This window comes from Hyla sarda, chromosome 1 (assembly GCF_029499605.1).
Source record: "Hyla sarda isolate aHylSar1 chromosome 1, aHylSar1.hap1, whole genome shotgun sequence".
In the NCBI taxonomy this organism is placed as follows: Eukaryota; Metazoa; Chordata; class Amphibia; order Anura; family Hylidae; genus Hyla; species Hyla sarda.
In genome coordinates, this window is record NC_079189.1 from 463,043,503 (window position 1) to 463,065,611 (window position 22,109).

Sequence of the window (22,109 nt, forward strand, 5' to 3'; positions counted from 1 at the left end):
TCTGTTCCCCCGTTCTGCCCATCCACGGTATTCCGGGCAGAACGGAGGAACTATAGTGTGACCGGCGGTGGAGGTCCCTTACCTGCGATCGGCGGCAGCGGGCGGCGATGACGAAGCCGGATAGTAGTTGCCTAGTAACATCTGGAGGGCTAGAGTTTGGAGACCACTGTACAGTGGTCTCTAAATTGTAGCCCTCCATATGTTGCAAAACTGCAACTTCCAGCATGCCCAGACAGCTGTTTGTTGTTTGGGCATGCTGGGATTTACAGTTTTGCAACAGCTGGAGGGCTACAGTTTGGAGATCATTGTGCAGTGGTCTCTAAACTGTGGCCCTCTAGATCTTGCAAAACTACAACTCCCAGCATGCCCACACAGCAGTTTCCTGTCTGGGCATTCTGGGATTTGTATTTTTGCAACATCTTGAGGGCCACAGTTTGAAGATCACTGTGCGGTGGTTTCTAAACCATAGCCCTCTAAATCTTGCAAAACTACAACTCCCAGCATGTACGAACAGAAAAAGGCTGTCTCACCATGCTGGGAGTTGTAGTTTGCCCCCCCCCCCCCCCCCCATGTGAATGTAAAGGGTACATTCACATAGGGGGTTTACAGTGTGGTTCCTGCTACAAGTTTGAGCTGTGGTAAATGTTTCTCCCGCGTCACAAACTCCTAGCGGGGAAACTAACTTTAAACCTCCACCAGTGCGAAGGTACCCTAAAAACACTACACTACACATGATACAGGGTAAAACGCACATAATACAGGGTAAAACACTACATATACACCCCCTTACACCGTCCTCCACAATAAAAATGAAAAACTCACGGCAGGGTTTCAAAAACAGAGCCTCCAGCTGTTGCAAAACAACAACTCTCAGCATTTCCGGACAGTCACTGACTGTCCAGGCATGCTGGGAGTTTAGCAACAGCTGGAGGCACCCTGTTTGGGAATCACTGGAGTAGAATACCCCTATGTCCACCCCTATGCAATTCCTAAGTTAGTCCTCAAATGCCCATGGCGCGCTCTCACTTCGGAGCCCTGTGGTATTTCAAAGAACCTTTGGCCACATATGGGGTATTTCCGTACTCAGGAGCAATTGCGTTACAAATTTTAGGGTGCTTTTTCTCCTTTTACCCCTTATAAAAATGGAAAAGTTGGGGTCTATACCAGTCTGTTAGTGTAAAAAAAATTAAAAAAAATTTACACTAACATGCTGGTGTTGCCCACACTTTTTATTTTCACAAAAGGTCAAAGGAAAAAAAGACTGCAATACCCCATATGTGGCCGTAAAATGCTCTGTGGGCGCACAACATGGCTCAGGAGTGAGAGCACACATGTACATTTGAGGCCTAAATTGTTGATTTGCACAGGGGTGGCTGATTTTACAGCGGTTCTGACATAAACACAAAATAATAAATACCCACCTACCCCATTTTCGAAACTACACCCCTCACGGGACATAACAAGGGGTATAGTGAGCCCTAACACCCCACAGGTGCTTGACGAATTTTCATTAAAGTTGGATGGGAAAATAAAAAATAAAGTCACTAAAATGCTGGTGTTACCCTGAATTTTTCATTTTCACAAGGGAAAATAGGAAAAAAAAAAGCCCCCCAAAATTTGTAACCCCATTACTTCTGAGTAAGAACATACCCCATATGTGGATGTACAGTGCTCTGCGGGCAAACTACAATGCTCAGAAGAGAAGGAGCGCCATTGGGCTTTTGGAGAGAAAATGTGTCCAGAATTGAAGGCCCACGTGTGTTTACAAAGCCCCCATAGTGCCAGAACAATGGACCCCCCCCCCCCCCCACATGTGACCCCATTTTGGAAACTACACCCCTCATGTAATGTAATAACGGGTACAGTGAGCATTTACGCCCCACAGGTGTCTGACAGATTTTTGGAACAGTGGTCCGTGAAAATGAAAAAGGTAATTTTTCATTTGCTTAGCCCACTGTTCCAAAGATCTGTCAAATTCCAGTGGGGTGTAAATACTCACTGCACCCCTTATTAAATTCTGTGAGGGGTGTAGTTTCCAAACTGGGGTCACATGTGGGGGTCCACTGTTCTGGCACCACGGGGGGCTTTGTGAATGTACATGGCCCCTGACTTCTATTCCAAACAAATTCATTCTCTCAAAGCTCAATAGCGCTCCTTCTCTTCTGACCATTGTAGTGTGCCAGCAGAGCACTTGATGTCCACACATGGAGTATTTCCATATTCAGAAGAAATGGGGTTACAAATTTTGGGGGGCATTTTCTCCTATTACCCCTTAAAAAAATGTAAAATTTGGAGAAAAAACATAATTTTAGTGAAAAATCTTTTTTTTTTCATTTACACATCCGACTTTAACAAAAAGTCGTCAAACACCTGTGGGGTGTTAAGGCTCACTGTACCCCTTGTTACGTTCCTTGAGGGGTATAGTTTCCAGAATAATATGCCATGTGGGTTTTTTTTTTTGTTTGTTTTTTTTTTTTTTTGCTGTTCTGGCACCATAGGGGCTTCCAAAATGTGACATGTCCCACAAAAACCATTTCAGAAAAACTCACTCTCCAAAATACCATTGTCGCTCCTTCTGAGCCTTGTAGTGCACCCACAGAGCACTTGACATACACATATGAGGTATTTCCTTACTCGAGAGAAATTGGGTTACAAATTTTAGGGTGATTTATCTTTTTACCCCTTGTAAAAATTCAAAAACTGGGACTACAAGAACATGCGAGTGTAAAAAAAATGAAGATTTAGAATTTTCTCCAATTTGCTGCTATTCCTGTGAAACACCTAAAGGGTTAACACACTTACTGAATGTCATTTTGAATACTTTGAGGGGTGCAGTTTTTATAATGGAGTCATTTATGGGTTATTTGTAATATGAAGGCCCCTCAAATCCACTTCAAAACTCAACTGGTCCCTGAAAAATTAAAATTTTGAAAGTATTGTGAAAAATTGGAAAATTGCTGCTGAACTTTGAAGCCCTCTGATGTCTTCCAATAGTAAAAACATCTCAACTGTATGATGCAAACATAAAGTAGACATATTGTATCTGTGAGTCAAAATATAATTTATTTGGTATGTCCATTTTCATTATAAGCAGAGAGTTTCAAAGTTTAAAAAAATGTGGGAAATTTTCACCAAGAAATGATGCAAGTATCAACGAAAATTTACCACTAACATAAAGTAGAATATGTCACGAAAAAACAATCTCGTAATCAGAATGAAAAGTAGAAGCATCCCAGAGTTATTAATGGGGGGGGGGGGGTTTATCATGATGGGAGCAGTGAACTGGGAGGATTATAAAATTTAACAAGATCATGACAAGTACTCTTTAAACTCTTATGATAATAAAATCAAGAACATCCTTACACTCTTTACATTTTAAATGTGTTTTTTGGATAGAAAAGTGTATTTATCCCATTTTTTTGTTTCTCTTCAACAGGAGAAAATGCACTGTTACCTGCAAAGACACCTATAATTGCATTGTTGGAAAATTTACAGGAGTGCAGCCAGTGTGAACTAACTTTGCAGCTCATGATTTTGGTATTTGGTACTTGTCTGCAACATGGTGTTTCAAATAACATGGATAATCATTTAAGTGCAAAGGTATATGAAAATTTATGGCAGCTAACATACAACATTCTCCTTGAAGTATTAAACATTGTGTTTGACATCCAGTGCCCCAGGCAGCTGGATTAGGAGTGTCTCCCACTTTTGCTCTTTGGAAAATGCGACATTAATGGATTCAGTATTTAAAAGGATTTTGACATCTGTTCATGCTGGCCAATCCATGGGCAACATGAAACTGATTTAGGCAATGGATGCCGGGTTTTAGGCTTCTTTCACACTGCCGTTAGTGCACGGTAGTGTGATGGCCGCCGGGAGAGCCGGGCAGAATAGCAGGAGAAAAATTACTACATGTGCCATGTTTTCCTTCCACTATAATGGCACCCAGCAGCCCTCATATTAGTAAATGGGAGCCGCCGGGACTCGTTGTTTGCCGTTGCCTTCCGTCATGAGAACGGCCGTTAAAGTCAGGAAAAAGAGGCTTTGGTGGCCGTTCTCGATGAGCAATGGCAGTGTGTAAGGAGGCCTTACTCTGAAATGCATCTCTCCCTAGGAATATATAGGGAGAGACGTGCACCACGCCTGCCATTTGTCCTGCGGGACAGTCATGAATCTGAGGGACGTCTGCTGCACTTCCAGTGCTCCCATACCACTATTTTTTCAGCGCTGGCACAACTGCTCGGTGGCACATAATCCTGGATACATGCATATAGAGTCTGTGAAGCCTGCCTGTTATGTAGGATGAAGTCAGGAGACTTTCAGTGACAATTCATTTATTGACTTTCAGTAACATTGCTGAGGCTGGGGGGAGCCTGGCTGAAGCTTGTAGCAGTAATTCTGTGGTGTGCAAGATCCAATTGTCCACTTTTTACATGCTTTCAGTTAGAGCTGCTGTGAAGTTTTTTTTTATTTTTTTAATATAGTTGATTATAATTGATTCCCCCGCTGTCATGTTCCAATATAGTACATAGATGGGTCTGCAATTTATTACTGTTGTACAGACAAGGTTAAGTTCTGCTACACCAAATGTATAGTTTACGTGTAAATGTATATGCTTATACTATGTATGTGTGTATATATATATATATATATATATATATATATATATATACATATATATATATATATATATATATATATATATATATATATATATATATATATATATATATATATATATATATGTGTGTGTGTGTGTGTGTGTTTTTACTATATGCATGTATTATAGAGCTTTTTGTTCCCTATAAGCGCCGGTTCCACGTACAGCCTAATGTAAACACTGCCCCCTATCAGTGAACAGGCTCTTAAAAAATGCTGCCCAGTCTACTGTAACCGCTGCTCCCACTCAACGCAGTGCAAATGCTACCTGTTCACACACAGTTTACTGTAAAAACCAAGGTTACCTTACATTTCATTTAAATTTTTCTTTTTTCATATTCAAAAGCTTAATGAAAAAAAAACAAGGTAAAAAAAAAAGATACAGAACGTAAAACAGGGAAGGAGAGGCATAAAACAAGTAGGGAAGAGCAACAACAATGCTCCCCTCCATGCAAGAGCGAACAACTCAAATGCATTAATAATAGAACTTAACACAAGGTTGACATGTCAAGAACAATCAGTACATATAAAAAATGACCTAACACAATATCATATAATCTCAAGTCTTTAACTAAACTGAGGTTGCTCAAACACTTCACTACAAATAGCACCAGAAAAGGTGGCAAAATCGAAACAATCATACAAGAGGAAAGGAAAAGAATGAAGAAGGCGACCATTGTAAAACTAGGGGGCAAACAGCTAAATCTCGGTTACATTATTTTATGTTTTAGCTTTGTCTAAAGTGTCCCTCTTTTCTTTTTAATAAAATTTGGGAGATATGAAAGTGTATTCCTTTCCAATCAACTAAAAAGCCACTATTCTGTACTGGTTCTTTCAGATGAAAGAAAAGCAGATGAGATCAAGACTTTCCAAAATATCTTCCAAAGCTTCATTAAAATGTATTTTTTATTCTTCTTCAATTTAATTTTTGAATTGAATTGTTATTCTTTTAGTTACACAATGAGAAAATTATGGCAGAAACCAGAACATTTATAGCAGTAATGGCAGAAAAAACAATTACACTAATAAAGGACACCGCAATGGCATTATTACATAAGGTAAGAAAGAATAATGTAGGTGATATATTTTGTTGGTAATTACAAAAAAGCACCCTTACAGCCGTAATGCAATACACATTAAAAGCAGTACATTAACAGGAAATGTATCTTGTATAAATTTTTAGGTTTCACTAATTAGATTTAAGTTTGTAGAAACACTTATTGTGCCTGATGCGGCAGAATTTTGACTCCACATGCCAAAATTTTGGCGCATTACCTTTGCCTGAAGTCAGCTTCCCTCAGCTGATGCTACCCTAGTCTACACAGCAAAGCTGAAAAGGGAGCTTCAGAAAATATAAATTGTCAGGTTATTAAGGGGAATTTATCAAGTATGTTACACATCTTTTGTAGTGTAATAAGGTCGTAAATCTGTTGCATTGTTGTTTTTGAAACTTTTTGTGTGAAATTTTTATGATCTTCAGTTATGAAGTGAATTTAGCTAAACTTTAATGATTTGGCCTTTTTGACTTTACAGTGATTGTGTATTTATTATGTGCAACTCTTCACTACTTGTCGCAAAGAGCTCCAAATGTCTCAAACCTACTCTATCAATCTTTTTTTTTATTTCAAAACTTACAACACCACAGAAGCAAAAATTCCACCCATATGCCTTTGCGACAAATTTATCATACTGAAAGAGGACAATCACAGCATTGTGTTTTCTCTAGCTGCCAGTGTAAAATAGGAATATTTTAAGATTATATATATATATATTTTTTTTATTTTATAAAAGAAAAAAAACACCCAATAAAAAAAAAAAAAACTTTCTCATTATAAATTCTTTTTAAAATAAATACACTAACATAATGCTTTATGATGTGATTATTACGTTGCCTCTATCATTTGATTGAGACAGGTTTTCAACTGCCGTGTGGTGGATTGTAACCTTGCACTGGCATACTGCTCCCTTCTACCTAAGAAGGACGTTTTTGAAAAGCTTTGGGATGTCATAAACAACACCTGGCAAAATTACAGTAAGATTTTGGTATGTGGAAGATTACATGATACACAGCTTGCAGAAGTCTTAAAGATGTGATTTTTATTTTCAAAATAAACCATAATGTTCTATTTTATAGGCTGTGGCTGTTGTTGGAGCTCAGCTTGCCCTTGTATATCATGAAAATGAACAATGGATCAAATTTCAGAAGCTGATAACTGATGCGGAGTGGGGAATCTGGCTCTGCAATATTGGAGTAAGTATAATCTTTAGACAGGTAAAGCTACGTATACACATTGGCCTTCATTTAACCTGTTAAGGACGAACATTGGTACTTAAGGATCAAGGGCATACCTGTATGCCCTGAGTCCTTAAGCAGCTTTGAAGTCAGCGCAGAAGCTGCGCTCGCTTTAGAACAGTGAATGTCTGCTACCATCAGTAGCCAGACACTTACTGCTAATGAGAGGCAGTGGCTATCCTACCGTTGCTGGTCATTAACCCTTAAGACGCCATGATCAATGCCGATCACGGAGTCTAAAGTGAAACTAAAAATCTCTGGCAGCTCAGAAGGGCTCATGGAACCCCCGCAAGTTAAAATGGTGGAGGAGGGTCTCCTTACCTACTGCCAATCGCTGATTCCCTGAGGTAGCCCGGCTTAGCCAAACTTTATCAGTGGATTTCTGATCACACTGTATATAGGCATAGCATTATACAGTAAGGGTGCGTTCACACGGAGTAAATGGAGAGTAATTCACGCTGAAATATTTACGGGCGAAATTTTTTTATTTTTTCGTTCGAAATTCATGGGAAATACGCGCGGAATTGTGGACATGGGGAAGAAAGAAGTGAAGGGTTTTTCAGCCATTTCCGCGCAAATTGCGCGTGAATTCCGCTTGAAAACGATGTTGAACGGAATTTATTTTTACTTAAATTGATTTCTGCTAGAATGAGCATGTTCTTTCTTCAAGCGGAACGGAATTCAGCGTCGGAATTCTGCTAGCAGAATTTCCGCAGTGTGAACAGGACAGCAGAAATAACATTAAAGTCAATGAGCAGAGGGGATGTGAATTAATTTGGAGAGGAGAATTCAAGAGGAATTACTCGAGTAAATTCCTCTTCAATTACTCCGTGTGAACGTACCCTAAATGCAATATAATGATTACATATCAAGGTCCCCTATAGGCACATAATGGGCTTTATTTACTAAAGTGCACTGCATAAAAACACCCTCAAAACTTAAGAAATTGCACTTTGTTTGCTCACACTCTTAAAATGCGATGTCCCCAAGGCCAAAATGTGCTGTGTCCTTTTAAGGGGTGCAGGTTCAACATAAAATTCATTCTGATGCATATTATTTTAAATAATCATGTGTATTTATTTGGGCGATGCAACATGGTAGCACTGATGTACCTTTACACTTTTGGATAATCATATTTGTTTTGTAGATTTCTTTCCAGCCTGCCTTTAGACAAGATTCCCAACAGAAGAAGGAGCTTGTTTCCTTATTAGTTCAAAATTCGCATGTGGATACTGCTCTTATTTTAAAGTATTGCAGGTAAATACTTGCTTTTTATACATAAACTACTTGATAGTTTTTACATTAAAATTTACAGTTGTATTTTTGTATCCTTTTTGGCAGTACGTTTTTGTTGGACTCTGATGCTGCACTTCAGCTGTACATAGAAACTCTGCTTCTTTCTGGCTCAAATTGGAAGAATAGCCATGGTGATTGTGTTGTGAATCCTGAGCAACATTCTCAGCTGGTGGCAAAAGCAAAAGAGATTATTCCTCTATTAAATAGCACCCAAGACCTTGTTGTTAGTCTTAGTGGAATTCTACATAAGGTAAAACATTTTTTTTTAATCCACAATAAATATATGATGTGCTATCCTTAAAGAGTACCTATCACTAAATAAACTATCCCAAACTAACTTAGACTATGCTCTCTAACTACACCTAACATCCCCCTGCTCTTAAAAAATAAAATTCTCACCTATTTCCTTGCTCACAGAGTGAGCTGCCGGCAGGACGATGTGGGACGTTACTGAAGCCTGCGGGGGGGTTCCCACTGGTGTCCGGAGCAGGGAAGAAGCAGCGGAGAAGCTGCAGGCTGGCTGGGAGAAGGTGAGAACTTCTTCCATAGCTGTTACCTTTCTCCAGCCGGCCTTGTCCGCTGCTGCTGCCCACACAGCGCTCGCTCCCGCTGGTCTGATTGACTGCTGGTCACGTTTCCCGACTGCAGTCAGATTTCTGACCCATGCCATGCCAGCAGCATGAGTCCGAAATCTAGCAGCCAGGTCATGTAGGGAGCCCCCTAGTGGTGGGTTTTCCCAAGTTAAAATAAACATTAAAAAAAATTATAAATAGTAACATATATTTAGAAAGTTATTAGAAATAGCTTTCTCTTTAACAAACTTTTTTTTTTAATGATACGTACCCTTTAATAGCACCATAGGATTTACAGTATGCAGCTTCATAGTTAAACATATTAATGCAAATATTTAGAATCTTTAAATATTATAAAACTATTTTATATGATTAAATCCTCCTGCAACTATAGTTTTATTTATTTATATATATATATATATATATATATATATATATATATATATGTGTATTTATTTAAAACCATCTTTAATACTATAAAAAAGACAGATCTTTAGGGAAACAATACATTAAGTAGTTAACCTGTTGGGGACAAGGGCGTACAGGTGTGTCCTTTGTGTCCCGGTAATTGAGGACCAAGGGCCTACCTGTACGCCCTGGTCCTGTTAGCGTGGTTTGAAGCGTGCTCACCAGCTGAGCATGCTTCAAACCCCATGGGTACCGTCTGCTATCAGCAGCCAGAACCCAGGGTTAATGCCAGGCACCGCCAATCAGGCTGATGCCTGGCATTAACCTACAAAAGTAAAAGTGTCCCGCCAGCTCAGGGGAGCTGATCTGGACCATCTCAGTGAAACCGGGATGTCCCAATCAGCTGAGAGGAAGGCGGGAGAGACCTTACCTGCCTCCTCGCCATCCAATCTGTGCTCTGCTGCTCCCAGCCTGTGCACTATGCAGGCTGGAGCAGCAGAGCACTGATAACACTGTTCAATGCTATGCTATGGCATAGCATTGATCAGTATATGCAATCAAAAGAGTGCATGGTGTATAGCCCCCTATGGGGGTTAACCCCTTAAGGACGCATGACGTAAATGTACGTCCTGGTGCGGTGGTACTTAACGCACCAGGACGTACATTTACGTCCTGTGCATAACCGCGGGCATCGGAGCGATGCCAGTGTCATGTGCGGCTGATCCAGGCTGCTGATCGCAGCCAGGGACCCGCCGGCAATGGCCGACGCCCGCGATCTCGCGGGCGTCTGCCATTAACCCCTCAGGTGCCGGGATCAATACAGATCCCGGCATCTGCGGCAGTGCGCGATTTGAATGAATGATCGGATCGCCCGCAGCGCTGCTGCGGGGATCCGATCATTCAGAACGCCGCACGGAGGTCCCCTCACCTTCCTCGTCTCCTGCTCTGGTCTGAGATCGAGCAGACCAGAACAGAAGATAGCCGATAACACTGATCTGTTCTATGTCCTATACATAGAACAGATCAGTATTAGCAATCATGGTATTGCTATGAATAGTCCCCAGGGGGACTATTCAAGTGTAAAAGTAAAAAAAAAGTCCCCTCCCCCAATAAAAAAGTAAAATGTCCGTTTTTTCCTATTTTACCCCCAAAAAGCGTAAAAAAATAAATTTTATAGACCTATTTGGTATCGCCGCGTGCGTAAATGTCCGAACTATTAAAATAAAATGTTAATGATCCCGTACGGTGAACGGCGTGAACGGAAAAAAAAAAAAGTCAAAAATTAATACTTTTTTAATACATTTTATTAAAAAAAAATTATAAAAAATGTATTAAAAGTTTTTTATAAGCAAATGTGGTATAAAAAAAAAGTAAAGATCATGGCGCAAAAAATGAGCCCCCATACCGCCGCTTATACGGAAAAATAAAAAAGTTACAGGTCATCAAAATAAAGGGATTATAAACGTACTAATTTGGTTAAAAAGTTTGTGATTTTTTTTAAGCGCAACAATAATAGAAAAGTATGTAATAATGGGTATCATTTTAATCGTATTGACCCTCAGAATAAAGAACACACGTCATTTTTACCATAAATTGTATGGCGTGAAAACTGAAACCTTCCAAAATTAGCTAAATTGCGTTTTTTGTTTTAATTTCCCCCAAAAAATAGTGTTTTTTGGTTGCGCCATACATTTTATGATATAATGAGTTATGTCATTACAAAGGACAACTGGTCGCGCAAAAAACAAGCCCTCATACTAGTCTGTGGATGAAAATATAAAAGAGTTATGATTTTTAGAAGGCGAGGAGGACAAAAAGGAAAACGTAAAAATGTAATTGTCTGAGTCCTTAAGGCCAAAATGGGCTGAGTCCTTAAGGGGTTAAAAAGAGAGAGAATAAAGTGTAAAAAAGTTAATAAAAGTAATAAAAGTCTAAAATTGTGCATTTTTGGTCACTTCATATATCATAAAACAATTTATAAAAAGCGATCATAAAGTCCCATCAAAACAAAAATAAAAATAAATGGTAAAACTACAGACCACTGCACAAAAAAGGAGTCCTCATATAGCCCTATATGTGGAAAAATAAAAAAGTTATAGTGTATATCCTGGTAACCTTATGAACCTATAGAATAAAAATAAGGTGTCATTCTTACCGAAAAGTGCACTGCGTAGAAACGGAAGCCCCCAAAAGTTACAACATTTCGTTTTTTAAAATTTTTTAAAATTTTATCTCACCCCACAAATAGGAAGAATATTTTTTTTACTCACCGTAAAATATTTCTCATAGCCTTCATTGGGGGACACAGAGACCATGGGTATTATGCTGCTAACACTAGGCAAAAAAAAAGTTGGCTCCTCCCAGCAGGATATACCCGCCCACTAGCACTGAGCTAATCAGATGTGTCACAGAGCAATAGGAGAAGCCAAACCACAAAGGAGAAAATGTCCGAAGGACACCAGAAAACAATAATAGGCAACAAACAACTAGACCAGGAATCGTAAATGGGTGGGGGGTGCTGTCCACCCCCCCCCCCCCCCCCCCAATGAAGGCTTCGAGAAAGATTTTACGGTGAGTAAAAATCTACTTTTCCCTGTCGCCTCATTGGGGGACACCTAGACAATGGGACGTCCCAAAGCAGTCCCTGGAAAAAACAACCGCCAAAATAAGGGTAGGTCAGGCCAGAGACTGAGCCACAACCAGTCACCCAAGAAAGTGGTCGAGGCTCAGAGGAAACCGCAACCCGGCTACCAACCACCTGGCAGCCCTCGCAAAACATTAGGGGCGAGGCAGGACCCACAAAGAAGGAACTGGGGTCCGACAGCTGACCAGATGGACAACAAATGGCTGCCCCGGAGGCCTGCTGGGCCAAACCAGGCCTGGCAGGAGAGCAGAAAACACCCCTGATGAAAAGAACAACAGAGGCCTGGCTTAAACACTGAAGAGAGATAAGAGAAGCTCTAATGCAGGGATTCAGCGAAGCAAGACAAACATGGCGAGGAAACGCCACTTCTAGAAGAAGAAACATGCCGAGGAGGCATGAAGGGGGAGCCCTGACAGAAGGCCAATGCAATTATAGGACAGAGGCTGAGGGGAGAGAACAATAGAAAAACCGCTGAGCATGCTCAGCAAAAAGGCAAGACTCAGAAGGCGGATACCAGAGCCGCTAGAAGGGGACGAAGGAGAAACAAAACTCAAGAACAGTCCCGAGCGCCGGAAGAAAACGGCAGAAGGAAGGCTAGGGCAAGATGCACCCGCCAAACACCCGAACCGAGAGGTTTAACTCATCCTCAATCCTAGGCCACTCAGCTCAATGCCCGGTGGAGGAGAACTCAAGAGTACTCCACATAGCCACAAAAGTGGAAAATAACATGCGACAAAGTGGACCACGCACATGGAGACGCACGAAACAGCCAGGCTGGGCAACCAAGCCCCTAAGCCCGAGACCCTACAATCCGGGCCCCTCCCACTCCAGAGGGAGAAGGAGGAATGCAAATAGATTGGAGGGAAGGAGCGGAGCCATCCAAAACACTCGAGTCGCCGCCTAGAGAAACCGAGGAACCCATGTCCAGGAAGAAAAGGAGGGACCCTGGTCCCAACCAGGAGAGGTAGAGAACCTCAAGCCAAAGCAAACACTCTGGCTGAGCACCAAGACAGGGGCAGTACATGGAGCGGCAAGCAAAGACCGCCGCTGCGGAGAAACAGCAGAGAAGAGCAGGACCAGAAAAAGGCAGGGGCAAAAGGGGACCCGGACCCAGGGTACACTGCCAGGTGCTGGTTTTTGGCGAGGAGGGGTTAACGCCCCATCCAGCAATGCACCGTGCCCCTAGCTCGCAGCGCCATGCTCCAGTCACCCCACGCTAGAGAAAACAACAAAGGAAAGAAAAACTTAACTTTAGACTGAAACTAGGGAAAAAAAAGAAATAAGACCAGGTCTGGGGAGCTCCATACCTGTGTCAGCCTTTTTTTTTTTGCCTAATGTCCGCCTCCTAGTGGCAGCAGCATATTTTTTTTTGCCGCAGATTGTTCTAAAATAAGTGATGTCATTACAAAGTACAATTGGTGACAGAAAAAAACAAGCCCTTATATGGGTCTGTAGGTGCAAAATTTAAAGTGTTATGATTTTTACTATTAAACATATGTTAATGCAAATATTTAGAATCTTTAAAAGGGTACTCCGCCCCTAGACATCTTATCCCCTATCCAAAGGATAGGGGATAAGATGTCAGATCGCCACGGTCCCGCTGCTGGGGTGCCCCGGGATCCCCGCTGCGGCACTGCACTATCATTACAGCACAGAGCGAGTTCGCTCTGCACGTAATGACGGGCAATACAGGGGCCGGAGCATTGTTACGTCACGGCTCCTCCTCTCGTGACGTCAAGGCACGCCCCTTTCAATACAAGTCTATGGGAGGGGGCGTGGCGGTCGTCACGCCCCCTGCCATAGACTTGCATTAAGGGGACGGGCCGTGATGTCACGAGGGGCGGAGCCATGACATCACGCTGCTCCGTCCCCTGTATCGCCCGTCATTACGCACACAGCGAACTCGCTCTGTGCTGTGATGATAGCTGTAATCCCCAGCAGCGGGACCGCGGCGATCTGACATCTTATCTCCTATCCTTTGGATAGGGGATAAGATGTCTAGGGGCGGAGTACCCCTTTAAATGTTATGAAACTATTTTATATCATTAAATGCTCCAAAATCTTTAGGGAAACAAACAATAAATTAAGTGATTTAAAATGTAACTGTCATTAGCAAAAACATTTTACATAATGTTAATACCATTATGTGTATGTGAATTCAATAGAGTAAAGAAACAGACATGGTCGCACATCTACATCTTGCACTGTGGTCCTAGGCTTCTCAGCAAAATTGAATAAACTAACAGGTTGTTAGTGTATTTGATGGTCATGAAGTGCAAGTCCGCTAGCCACGTCACATCCACCTGTAAGTAGCAGGTCCTTAGCATAAAATGGTGCTGCATTAAGCTGCAACCACCACCGCAGCAACGCCAGTGCCAACAGGGGGAATGACCCCCTGGCAGAGCAGCCCCAATGCTGCCCAACCAGACAAACGGCGCCACAATAGCAATGGCTGCTGCAAAGCACAGTACCAGTATTGAGTGCAGATTCATGGGAGAAAAGTTGCCAAAATGTGAAAAAGGTCAAAGGATCTGAAGACATTCTAAAGAGTGCTCCATGCTGGCTTATAGACCTCAGCTGCTGAATATAGAGAGGGCTTAGCTCCCTTGCCCTCTCTATACCTCCTTAAGGACCCCAGGGTTCAACAATCAATGTAAATGGGCCTTTATCTTACACTGTTTGAGAATTAGATAGTTTTGTTGCATCTGCCCTATTGTCTGGATGTTCTGAAAAGACACTAAAAGAAAACTGTAGAGGTATGTAACAGAAAAATCTAGACCAGGGAGCGATTCTCTTAATTCTGCTAAATTTGTGTTTTAGTGATCGAGCACAATAAATCAATATTTAAGCTTCAGGTAATGCCTTTACGTTTTGATTAAGACATATTTTTTTAATAATAATTTAATAAGAAACTCATATGTTATGTGTTTTTGCAATACAAATAAGACTCTAATAAGTAGTGATTGTTCTTCTTTATTATATTTATTTAAATAAAGGCATCTATAATACTCTTTTTAGCTAGATCCTTATGATTATGAGACTATTGAAGGAACTTTGCAAGTGATATTAGCTGCGGATGAAAAGAATACCAATATCCAACTTAGCCAGGTAATATAAATGCCAAAGTGTTTAACTTATACAACTTTTATCAATTCCAGTATTGTGTATACTATGGAACATTATGATATGTTAAATGATGTGATAAGCATTTTCTGCAACAATGTTTTATATTTAGGAGTCTATAATTTCAAAAATTTTAGGATTACTTGTAAAATTAAGACATAGCAAATCTCTGAGAAAAGTATTTAACTACTTACTTAAAAACACTGTCTCCAAGCATACCATCAAAACAGCCTCCCTCAGTCACCATTTTAATATGGTGCATTTTTTAAATATTTCTGCTCCTTTCTACCAAAAGTTTTAGGAATAGTAAATATAGGTGCAAAACTGTGGTGGAAAAAATTGAAAATCTCGATTTTGCATCATATTTTTTAGTTTTGTAGTTGGAACATGAACAAAAATGTGCTTGGAGATTTGTATACAGATAAGGTATGACAAGGCTTGTACCCATATAAATCTCTTTGGCTTTTAAATATTTAATACTTTTTTACACATCTTGATTTATTTTCAGAATCAATTTGTTTTGGAAATCCACCTTACAATACTAGTAGACTGGTTGTTTGTTTTTTATGGGAGGGATGCTCACTCCTAGTGTCCTGCAAGGTTTTTCTGATAGAATGAGCAAACTGAACGCTCCTCGGCGCTTACCCATTGCTCAATTTCCCATGTAGACTAAATTTCCCATAGACTCTGTGTGCCTCCAACAGGGCTTTTTCGGCATACTAACAAGTGAACACATGAAGGTGTACGTTACCTTTGTAAACCACAATAAGAGGAAACAAATATGTATGCTGCACTCAGTATGTTGCCGTAGACAGTCAATCAGCAAGGATGGAAGCGATCCATGGAGCGGGGAGCAGAGAGACGCCACTCTTCTGGGGGGGCGTACCACTGAGACTATTTTCACGTCAAAGGACTCTTCTTCCTGTCAGCTGTATGTCAATCTGTCATCGGTAAGTTACTTACATAAAGCAGTATAATAAAACAAATTGTGAAAGAGGAAAAACATTCCACAAACCACACGTAAAAGTAAATGCTGCACAGATTAAAATTACTTTAAAGAAAGGGGGAGAAGTCATTCCTTTCATCAAGCCCCAATGAGCCCAAAGCTTTCAGCTTCGTTATCCATAATGTCTCCTTTCAAAGTAATTCAGAATGACGATCAACCCCTATTGGAACCTCTGTTATTCTCTCTATGACGGCAAATTTCAATTCTTTGGGGTCACAATTGGGTTGCTCGCAAATATGATTAATGAAGCCAGTGGCTCCTTTGCCAGTACGGAGCGAGTACAGGTGTTCTCTGATGCGAGTGCACAGTTTTCTTTTTGTTTTGTCTACATAATAGTAGCCATAAGAACATATGATAGTGTACACAACGAAAGAAGTCTGGCACAAAATTAACTGGTTAACAAAAATATTTTCCCCACCAATGATGAATTTCCTTTTTTGCTAAATTGTAACAATATTTTTCTACCCAAATTCACAATATTTACACTGTTTGCGTGGGATATTGCCTCTCGGATTATACTCTAAACAGTTATTCTCTCTCTTTACTGTCCTCTTTTTTTCATTTTTGATCATGTCACCAATTGTTTTTGTGTGTCTGAACGTAATTGTTTTTTTTCCTCTGCCAAAGCTTGAAGATCGGGGTGATGTTCAAAGACATATTGAAGTTGGGAATTGGTACATCTTTGAACCTTTTTAACCTTTCACTACATGTGTGGTTTTTGGAATGTTTTTCCTCTTTCACAGTTTATGTTATACTGCTGTATATAAGTAACTTACCTACTACAGACCAACGTACAGCTGACAGGAAGAAGCGTAATTTGACGCGGAAATAGTCTCAGTGGTACTCAAACAAAGCCCCCCACCCAGGAGAGTGGTGTCTCCCTGCTCCATGGATCGCTTCCATCCTTGCTGATTGACGGTCTACGGCAACATACAGAGGTCCACCGCCTATTAAACGAGGGAGTGCAGCATACTTATTTTTTTTTTCCTTTTATCGTGGCTTACAGTGTAGTGGATTTCCCTGCCTTGTGTGCTAGCACTTCGTTCATTGACCTCATTCACATTACATGAGTATCTCATTACCCCGGTTCGCATTCAATTGGTGTTGTATGCAGTGCCTGTATGGTCACCTACCTCTTTTCTTTTTGTTCTTTGTACATTACCTTTGCACTGCTTCTGTTTCTGGTGATTCAACTATAGGCATGGGTTATAACAGCATTTCTGCCCATCCACGCAAGGCGCAATGTTAATTTTTTAGAATTGCACATACTGCACATGGTCACCCTGCTTCTATTGACTTCTTGGCATAAACAACTGCACATGTGCGATTATACTGTGCTTCTGAGGTACCTATATAAAGTGCATAGCTGAAGAGAGGGAATCTGCTCATTCTCAACTTGGATTCTAGGGGACTTTGGGAGGATATAGCCATTAACAACACAATAAAAAAACAAGGGGGGTATGTTAAGGTTTATTTGAAACTGTACACTTTTTTTTTTTAACTCCTTAACGACGCAGGATGTATATTGCGTCCTGTGCCGGCTCCCACGATAGAACGCGGGGTCACGAGGTAACAATCAACAGCCGGGACCCGCTGATAGTGCCGGACATCACCGATCGACGTAATGCACGGTATTAACCCTTCAGACGCGGCGATCAAAGTTGACCGCCGCATCTGAAACCGAAAGCATCCCGGCAGCTCAGTCAGGCTGTTCGGGACTGCCGTGGTGAAATGTAAATAAAAATTAATATAAACATATGTGGTATTGCCACGTGCATAAATGTCCAAACTATAATATCGTTTATTAAACCGCAGAGTCAATGGCGTACACGTAAAAAGTTCCAAAGTCCAAAATTGTGTATGTTTGGTCACTTTTTATGCCATTAAAAAAAATGAATAAAAAGCGATCAATAAGTCTGATCAAAACAAAACCGTTAAATTCAGATAAGGGCGCAAAAAATTAGCCCTCATACATCCCCATTTGCGGAAAAATAAAAAAAGTTATAGGGGTCATATAGGGCTTTTATAGGAATAAATTTTCCTGCCTGTAGGTGTATGAGTAAGACCAGCACCTGGCCGAAACGCATCACATCCTGCCTTGTACCTGTGATCCATGTAGCTTCATCTGAATAATGACTGCTATTAGATCTGCACCGAGCTGGAGTTTCTCTGTTTTTTGCTATTACAAGTTGGGTGCAGTCCGCGCCTTTCTCCGTGCTTTGTCCTGCTAACGTTGGGGTGAGCTGAAATATTCTTCTATTGCCACTATGTAAGTAGGGTATCATTTTAACCGTATGGACCTACAGAATAATAAGGTATAAATTTTACCGAAAAATGCACTGTGTAGAAACAGAAGCCCCCCAAAAGTTACAAAATGGCGTTTTTGTCTTCAATTTTGTCGCACAATGATTTTTTTTCCATTTTGCCGTGGATTTTTGGGTAAAATGACTGATGTCATTACAAAGTAGAATTGGTGGTGCAAAAAAATAAGCCATCATATGGATTTTTAGATGGAAAATTGAAAGGGTTTTTCAAAAGGGATTTTTAAAAGGTAAGGAGGAAAAAAAGAAAATGCAAAAACTGAAAAACGCTGAGTCCTTAAGGGGTTAATTGTATATTGGAGAATTAGATATTTATCTTTTGCTACATATATATGATCATAATCTTGGTAATTTTTTTGTTGATTTCATTTATTTTTTTTACTTCCTATCTGCTGATTTATGGAAATTTATGTTTTTCCTGATGTTTTCCTACTTTTCTATTTCTCCTTCCCCTCATGATGGTTTACTGAAATACTGCATAAGAAGTTCAATTTCCTTTTCTCTCCTCGCCTTCCTTCCTGCTGGGTAGCTCAACTTGTGTGTGTCCTTATTTTTTTTTTTTTTTTTAACAAAGTAATTTACATTGTAATTTTCTCATTATATAGGCTTTAAGTTTGGTTAATCTTCTTAAATCATACACAAGAATTTCACCTCCAGCCGATTTAGAACATCAGTATATTTTAGAGCATGGTATTGCAATGTCCGATGCTGCACATACAAGACTGCCTTTTCATTTACTTTACTTCACAACATCAACATGTTTTTGGGGCATCATATGTAAGTACCGTATTTTTTTTTTCTACTGCATTGACTTAATTTTACTCTTTAATATAACTGCTGATTTTTGTACACTTTTTTTTTTTCAATTTTGTTCTAGCTTCTGAACTAAGTGAGGAGTCATTTCCAACACTGCTGCTAATTTCCAAACTTATGAAGGTGATGTCTTTACAGTTTCAGCTTTTAGTATGATTCATTTGCAGCATAGTGTTCTAAATTTCCTTTAAGGTTTGTGATTAGCACAATATAAAAACACTATCTTATGCGAATAATACATTCCTTTATAGCATAAAACAGAGAATACCTCTATGACATGACATGCTATGGGAAGTCCCTGTACTAAGAACCATAGTTTTACTTAGCAGTATTAGAAATAGGAAAACAAAAGGGCAAAGCGCCTCATAGGGTAAAAACAAACACCAACAGCAAACAGACTCGCACTCTCTCCATTTTTACCAAGGCTCACCTAATAGGGTTGTGTACTCACACCTCATATCACCTCATGTCTGAGAAAGGGGCAATTTTGATGCCCTGAAACACATTAAAAGTTTTTGGGCAATAAATGGTTTGCAGAGTCGTAGTAGCCTTTTGATTACTGATGGGATTTTTTTTATATATTAGTAGATCACTGTAAGACTGACCATCAATTTTATCTTTAAAAGGGATTTCCATATAAGGGTATTTTTTTTTCTTTCTATTACCATATAAAAGAGGTTAAATAATGATCGGACACCCCCATGTGACTCACTGCTTCATTCTAATTAGTGAGTCTGCTCCCCATTCTCGAAATCATAAGGGGCCCAAGAGGTCTGACCCCCTGTAATCAGAAACTTATTAGGATAGGGAATAACCTTGCCAGTTGGGAAACCCCATTTAAGGGTATATTCATACATGACAGATTTGGTGCAGAAGTTTCTGAAACCGTCCCATCTTTCTGATGTTTTAGGTGGTTAAATGATAATGTCAACAAACTTTTTATGCAAGAAGTCAAGTTATCTTATTGTCTGTGTCTGACAGTTGTCTTTTACAAATCTAGGTTTCACTGGACACTCTGTACATGACAGCTGTAAAGCATGTTTTTGAGAAGAGTTTACGGCCTAAAGCATTGAAACTGAAGAATAATGAATTTTCTTCTCTAATCAACAAAGAAACTGCTAAGACAGTGCTCACTATCCAGTCTTACCTTCAGTCTATCAGTAATCCAGAGTGGGCAGCAGCTATTGCTCATAGGATTGCACAAGAGCTTCCAACAGGTTTGTAGACTTTTTTTAAGTTTTTGATTTTTATGTGGTATTTACTATGACAATACATTTTAGTGGTACATTGGTGCCTATGCTTTCTTTCAGGACCTGATAAAATCCATGCATTAAAATTCTGTCTCCATTTGGCTGAAAAGTGGAAGAACAACATATCTCCTAAGGTAATTAAGACATAAACTTTGAATACTGTAGTGAGCTAATGTCACTACTAGCTTCAGTCCACTTGAATGAAAGCTAACTCACCAATACACAGTGAACTAAGCCAAATGCTTCTGGCCTCTGTGGAGTACGGGCATCAAGCAGTTAAGTGGGGTGCCAGGTGTCTGCACCCTTCCAGTCAGCAATTGACGGCCTATGCTGAGTATAAGCCTGTGATCATATTAAGCTGTAAAACCTTTTTAAATCATTACTATTATTTGCCTAAAGAACAAAAGGAAAGTTATGAAACACATCATGTAATATTCAAATATAATTTCTCGGTCGTTCTTCATTGGGGGACACCTAACTGATGGGTATATGCTCTTGCCACTAGGAGGTGCTGACACTAGGAAAAAAGTCGGCTCCTCCCTGGCAGGATATACCCACCCAGCTTGGATCTCTTGGCATAAAGACAAGGGCATAATCCTGGATCCCTCTTTTACCTCTTTATATTTATGAACAATATCAATCTGTATGTGAGAAAGGTGATTTTTGTTTATATCACCGGGCACTAGTCCCTGATGAGTTGTACTATCTGGTTTCACATGGTACAACGAAACGCGTTGGATATATGCTTTACTATAATTAACATTGAATTATCAGCACCTTAATGATTACATGTGTGTTTGTACTTCCAAATACTCACATATTGTTCTGGATATATGCTCAATCACTGCTGTCACCGGCTGATACTTTGCATTTGGTCTCATGATCTACTATACCTGGCCTTCTACTCCACTCCGATTGCTAGGGAGAGGTAGGAGGTTCCAGATGCGGGTTGGCTTTCTGTAGGAAGGCCTCCCTGCATTAACAGGTATGGGGTCTACAGTGACCAGCAGGGTGAGACATAGAGACCATAAGCAATTGGTCCACATCTATCAGCTGTGTGGTGGCTGATACCCTACCGCGTGTGGTGGCTGATACCCTACCGCAAAATTTAGTGTATATAAATAATAATTTCTGTGTTTGTCATATTTCATGCAATGGGATTGCCTTTCCCACACGCTGTTGCATCCGCGGCTAGTGCTATGGATCCCCTCATCCTGCGCAAGGCCCTCTGGTATATTTCTGTGTGGGCATGGATTGGACATGACATAATTATGCCAGACAGTAGTCTCGCATGTTTCTCATTTTATGGCTGCTGCATCCGTGGCTCAACACTCAGTACCCCATTGCTGGTGCAAGGTGCCCGATGGTGTGACCCGGAGTATACTATGGACCCTTACCAGTAATCCACACTGTGGTCTGCATGGTTTTTCTCTACCGCCGGTGACACATCACAGGGTTGACCTATCTGCGGCTGGAGTCCGATACTTCACTACTCTCTGAGGTGCCCGTTGTCTCCTAGGGGCCCATACATGTAAGCCATACAGTGGTCTGCATGGTTGCCTACACCGTCTGTCATACATAGTTACATAGTTAGTATGGTTGATAAGACATACGTCCATCAAGTCCAACCAGGGAATAGAAGTGAAGGGTGTAAAGGGATAAGGGGAAGGGATGTAGTTTTATAATTCTGCATAAGCATTAATGTTATTTTGTTCCAGGAATGT

The 22,109-nt window shown here is 40.5% G+C and overlaps 1 protein-coding gene across 1 annotated transcript in view; it reads left to right on the forward strand.

The window, feature by feature from the left end:
- The window catches only part of KNTC1 (kinetochore associated 1), a 242,213-nt gene that overhangs the window by 141,434 nt on the left and 78,670 nt on the right, over positions 1-22,109 (forward strand). The window contains exons 39-49 of the mRNA XM_056535369.1: positions 3,437-3,600; positions 5,613-5,717; positions 6,574-6,702; positions 6,794-6,910; positions 8,100-8,209; positions 8,294-8,498; positions 14,891-14,980; positions 18,928-19,099; positions 19,200-19,258; positions 20,136-20,352; positions 20,446-20,519. Of these exons, the coding sequence (XP_056391344.1) occupies positions 3,437-3,600; positions 5,613-5,717; positions 6,574-6,702; positions 6,794-6,910; positions 8,100-8,209; positions 8,294-8,498; positions 14,891-14,980; positions 18,928-19,099; positions 19,200-19,258; positions 20,136-20,352; positions 20,446-20,519 (1,442 nt within the window). The remainder of the gene's footprint in view (positions 1-3,436; positions 3,601-5,612; positions 5,718-6,573; positions 6,703-6,793; positions 6,911-8,099; positions 8,210-8,293; positions 8,499-14,890; positions 14,981-18,927; positions 19,100-19,199; positions 19,259-20,135; positions 20,353-20,445; positions 20,520-22,109) is intronic.